This window comes from Phallusia mammillata, chromosome 3 (genome assembly GCF_965637545.1).
Source record: "Phallusia mammillata chromosome 3, kaPhaMamm4.hap1.1, whole genome shotgun sequence".
Classification (NCBI taxonomy): Eukaryota; Metazoa; Chordata; class Ascidiacea; order Phlebobranchia; family Ascidiidae; genus Phallusia; species Phallusia mammillata.
Genome location: NC_137254.1, coordinates 29,002,612 through 29,008,243, shown reverse-complemented (window position 1 = coordinate 29,008,243; position 5,632 = coordinate 29,002,612). Strand labels below are relative to the sequence as shown.

At 33.5% G+C, this 5,632-nt stretch overlaps 2 protein-coding genes across 2 annotated transcripts; one reads left to right on the top strand and one right to left on the bottom strand.

Annotated features, from left to right (window-relative positions):
* Positions 1-587: 587 nt before the first annotated feature.
* On the top strand, positions 588-4,099 carry LOC145220183 (endoplasmic reticulum-Golgi intermediate compartment protein 1-like). The gene is made up of 10 exons (XM_080087458.1): positions 588-855; positions 933-994; positions 1,183-1,255; positions 1,553-1,641; positions 1,890-2,014; positions 2,304-2,408; positions 2,778-2,841; positions 2,910-3,010; positions 3,377-3,499; positions 3,703-4,099. The coding sequence occupies exons 1-10, from the start codon at positions 836-838 to the stop codon at positions 3,808-3,810; spliced, it is 870 nt and encodes a 289-aa protein (XP_079943584.1). The 5' UTR covers positions 588-835; the 3' UTR covers positions 3,811-4,099.
* LOC145220184 (transmembrane protein 128-like) lies at positions 2,911-5,272 on the bottom strand. The gene is made up of 4 exons (XM_080087459.1): positions 5,138-5,272; positions 4,853-5,004; positions 4,339-4,506; positions 2,911-4,275 (listed from the first exon to the last, which is right to left on the bottom strand). Exons 2-4 carry the CDS (start codon positions 4,999-5,001, stop codon positions 4,137-4,139), a joined length of 456 nt encoding a protein of 151 aa, XP_079943585.1. The 5' UTR covers positions 5,002-5,004; positions 5,138-5,272; the 3' UTR covers positions 2,911-4,136.
* Positions 5,273-5,632: the final 360 nt, after the last annotated feature.

The window sequence follows — 5,632 nt, the reverse complement described above, 5'->3', positions numbered from 1 at the left end:
TCCTTTTTTGCCTTTGAAAAACTTTTTAAATGTATTTTTTGTAACCAGATTTGATTGATATGTTTATTCCAGGTACTGTATTTGTTCACGTTGTCAGTTATAGCACAAGCAACTAAAACGCTTTTTTAGCAAAGCGTATTTGTAGTAGCCTGCAGGGAACACAGTGATTTTATGTAGCTGATGATTGCTTTGTGCTCCAAAGTTTGTGCGTTCTAATTCAGTCTCCACCATAAGCACAAAGCTTGAGCGATTTTGCCTGCAATCAAACAAAACCTGAACAGGCCACCAGTATTTAAAATACTGATTTTATAGCTCATTGTTGTGCCAACGTTTTTAAAAAAGAAACAAAGAAGACTATTTGTGTGCAGAAGAAAACTTGCCTTTATGTTAATGTAGTGTGTTAATTTTTAGTGGATGAAGCACACAAACAACTGGATCTGACATCAAAGAACTGAATAGTCTTCGTTTGTCAAAACGCCCCTCCCCTTCGCTTTTAAAGTGGGTAATTAATAAACAATAACAAGTCGGTGTTTCCCCCCGCAGTCCACCGCCTTTTACGCTTCGCTGCGTACCTCGCGGCACTGACACGTATCTGAAAAGCAGAAATAGAATACGTCTTATTGCTGCGACCGGCTGCACAGGTTGTTTTTCGTTTGCTCGCTTTTCAAAGGGCACACGTGTCGTTTTTCCTATCTATCACCGGAAAACGAAACGATCTCTGGACTGCACATGCTACATGATAAAACATACGCTTCGTAAAAAGTCGTAGATCGTTAGTAAATTAACTTTTATTTGGCGCAGTAGCTGCTTTCGAGATTAAAACGTCAACTTTAAGATGGTTTTTGATATCCGGAGGTAAGTAATTGTTACAGTTTGCAAGTTCAGTTGTCGAAAGCTTAGTTTACAAGACAATCTTTGTTATTGTTTTGCAGATTCGATATTTACCGTAAAGTTCCAAAAGATTTGACACAACCAACAACAACTGGCGCAGCAAGTGAGAAAACGTCTGTTTTTTATTAGTTGTAGTTGCAATGTTAGTTACTTTAATATTCTGTCCCTATACATTAAATACTTCTTATTATCTGCATCAGATTGTGGCGTATTTTGAAGTAGTTGTTAGTATTTAAATTGCACAATATCAGTTATGAGATCATTTAAATAAATGTTCACATCCTTTTTCAGTTTCGTTGGGATGCAGTTTCTTTATTTTATTTCTACTTGCATCGGAACTGCTAAGTTTTATCAATGTTGAAGTGTAAGTAGCAGTTTTAAAAAACCTTTCATACAGTGTTGTTACCATAATGTGTTATTATGTTTGTTGCATCAAGGTGCATGTAAACAAATTTCCGTAGGTAACTTACTGATCAGCTTACTCCCTCTGAATATCCTTAGTGTTTCATTATCTTATTCTTAATATGCAACAGTAAACTGAAAAATATAAACAGGATTAATGTTACTCAGTAGTAACATAAAAGTTTTAAAATAGTCCCTAATGGATTTATGATCTACTAATATATATATATATATAACATATCAATATTTTTACGCACAGGGTGAGTGAGTTGTATGTTGATGACCCACAAGCCGGGGACAAAATCCCAGTTCGAATTATTATCAACCTTCCCAAGATGCCATGTGAATGTAAGTGGATATATTGTGCCCAATTGTTATCGATAACATTATATATATCATATTAATCCTTATGAAAAAAGTTTAATATTAAGTTTAATTTAATAGTCATCAAGTCAACCACAATATATTTGTTTACCTGCTAATTTTTGTAGTGTGCATCAAGCATATGAATCATTGCGCTTCATCATTGTGTTTGATTGTGTTTTAGGATATTGGTTGTATATTTAATTGAAAAAATATATTCATTGTTTCAATAGACTTGGGAATGGATATCCAAGATTCAATGGGACGTCATGAGGTTGGTTTAGTGGAAAACACTGACAAAGTTCCAATTAATCAAGGGGAAGGATGCTTGTTCACATCACGATTCAACATCAACAAGGTACAGATTCATACATTTAAAGATATTACACTATCTATGTTTTTTTTGTCCTGGACATCTATTTCTATTTAAAATAGTGCAATTAAAGTGTATGTCACTTGTTTATGCTTGCTGTTCTGCCTTTATATATATCCTCTTGTCTTTTCTTTATGTATCAGACATTGTAAAGACTGTTGCCCAGCCATTACATCAATCCTAACCTAAATTTTTGAACATATATATAGTTAATAGAGTTGTATTTTAAGGATGTGCTAGGTTGGTTTGAATCAGTTTTTATGTGTTTGTTAAGGTACCTGGAAATTTTCATGTGTCGACCCACAGTTCTGCTAAGCAACCTACCAACCCTGACATGACCCATGAAATCAAAGAACTGTGGATAGGAGACAGGCAGGAGGTATGCAAACATGTGATGAAAGAACAATGCATGTGATGACAAAAAAATAGGTTAACACCTCCTTTTTGTAATTGTCAGACAATGCAACCTTTATAATGTATGTATTGATACGTTTTACTAATCTAAAACTGGGTTTTACTTGTTTTTTATCCTTAGTATGTGGTTAGACAGGATTAGACCCAACAACCTAGTTAACACGAAGCAGATGCAATAATCACTTGGCCATGTTTGTTCACAAAACTTTAGTTGTAGGTTGTTCAAGCCTGCTGCATGCTATCCAGTCTCTCTGTGATAAATCTTTAATGTTGTCATCCTTCTCTTGCTTATCCAACTTAACATTTTGTAAAACTTTCTATATTTGTTTTCTAGGTACCCAAAGTGCAGGCAACTGCATTCAATGCCCTTGAAGGAAAAAACACACAAGGAAAACATCGTAAGATATATTTGTGATTTTGCTAAGAATGGAACTAATGCTCAAACACTAGTGAATTTTGTTCACAGCTCTCTCTTCCCATGACTATGTAATGAAGATCGTACCAACAGTTTACGAAACCATAAATGGCAAAACACACTACATGTATCAATACACACATGCATATAAGGTGCAATTTGTTTTTCTACAGATATTTAAAAAATGTTGTAATATGCTTTTATAATATTTTACTAGTTTCTAACTTTGCTCAAAATGGGTTAAAATTAATGTTTCAAAATGGATTAAATTAAAGTAAAAGAAATATGTTTTGTTTCAAAAACAACCCTATTTGTAGAAAAAATAAAGTTAAATGTTCTACATACAAATAGCTTTAGTGCATAATATAAATGTGACACAACCCAAGAAGTTGAAAAGGCAGAGCCTTTGGAATGTAGAAAGAGATTGTCAACAGATTTTAAACATGTATGGAGCTAGATTTTCTACACCAATTGGTTCCCTCTGTTAACCTTTTTAAGTTGATAGTTTTTTTTTACAGGATTACATTGCATATGGACATGGACAACGGGTAATGCCTGCTGTTTGGTTTCGATATGAGCTCACTCCAATAACTGTGAAGTACACAGAAAGAAGACAGCCATTTTACCACTTTATAACAATGGTAGGCAATATATATATGTGAAAAATGTGTAAGGTGGTCATGTTATAAGAAAGAATGGACAAATAAAACAATTTCAAATAATTTGAAGCAAGTAAAAAAAGCATAGAAACATGTAAAAGACATTTACATCCATAAACACATAAGGCAATGTTGTACAATAAGTAATTTGGTCCATACTAATGATTTAAATGTTATTTTTAAAGGTGTGTGCTATCATTGGAGGTACTTTTACAGTTGCTGGAATTATTGACTCAATGATATTTTCTGCTACTGAAATGTACAAGAAATTCTCGCTTGGAAAACTGTCCTGATTTTAGTTGATGAAAATGCAGTATTAGGAAATTGCTTACAAATGTTGAAAACTGTCACAGTCATGAACATGTAGTATGAAAAACATGCAGTGTGTACCGCAGTTCTGAACAAATGCCTTTTTTATGTTGTGAAATTGTAGTCGCAATTTATAAATTGATGTCATATACCATTCTGTACAGATTTAACAAAAAGCTAGTTTTTTAAGCTTGCATAAGTATGTTTATGTTATATATTTTTGCATTTTTACATTTGAAATGACATAAAAATACAATTGTCAATACGTTGCAAGTGACTGTAGAATGAAAAAAGTTAAGTTGAAGAAGGGTTATTGAGTTTTTTTTGGAGTTGGCTTTTCTTCTGACCAGCTAGGAATAATAGAAACAGTCATTACGAATCCCATGAACAAAATAAAGACTATAATTGGGCTCTTAATTCCATAGACACCCCAAAGAGCTATAGTCCAGCTGTAACAGAAAAAAAATCAGAAAAATCTGTTGTTTGTTAAACCAGACATTTTCATTTCTTACCAGATGCCTGCAGAAACACCACTACCAGTGGCAATTGGTATTCCAAAAGGCACATATGTTTCCCAATCATCTGAATGGACACCTTTTACCATACTGACCCAAACAATAAAATATAAACCAATTGAAAATGCAATGATGCTTGAAATTACAGCTAGGTGTAAGAAGTACCTGAAGAAACACAAACTATTATTCACCACCAAACAAAAAGACAAGATTGACCTGTCACACATTAACAACTTAATATGGTTTAAACCTACAACCGTCATGTGAAAAAATCTGATCCTGCTTATAGACAGTGGTGGGATTCGGCCGAAATTTTATGAGATCAGCAAACTGGTTAGCATTACTGGTTACTGTCAATGGAATTTTTGTAACAGAACCGGCTGAAAAATATAACTTTTGTGATAGAAATGGCTGACAAAAGATTTGAATCCCACCACTGCTTATAGACTGATAGAGTAAATGTTTAAAGTTAATAGCAAAACACATGCCTATAACTTTTCGTTTAACTAACCCACTGATGCGATGGTCCACTTTTAAGGCATTTACAATATCTGTGTAGTACAAAGTTACAGCTGACAAAATAATCCAGGTAATGGTATCAAATCCAATAGATGAAACAGGTTGATTGTCATGCTTTCTTTCAATTTTCTTTGAATCCATTTACTGAAACACACACAAAACTTTACAAGAGGCAAACATACTTACTTTAGCAGTTTATAGTTAATAAATATAGTTAATAACACCATGTTTACAAGGTACACACAGACAACGAACACTTGGTTAGTTTTAGACTTACTTTTGTTATATAGTTTCACTTTCAATGGCACTTTTTGTTACAATGAGGACTGCAAAATGCATGAAAAAACTGTTAACCACCTACAAAGCTGGTAGCATTGAGCTTCTGTCAAGTTATATAAAAAATAAAGTTAAGATTTTCAGTATCTATGGAACAAAAAACAACGCAAATACCTATGCTGAGTCACAAAATGAATCACAACAACAAAAATGAAAACAACAAATGATCATGGTTACGGTACGCTGCACAATCGCACATGATTGGCCCGGCTTCATGACTGGCCATGCGTGACCCCATGTGAACCAACGTAGTGAAAGTAAACGTAACTTACTTATACTAGTAAACAACTTTGGTTTCTTATTAAACAACAAAAACTGTTCTAAATTCATTGCCTACGATTGCATGTTGCTGTATAATCTTTTGTAGTTCTACTAACAAACGAAAATACCTTAATTATACTAGTTTCAGATCAGTACCTTTATTGTAAACAGATTA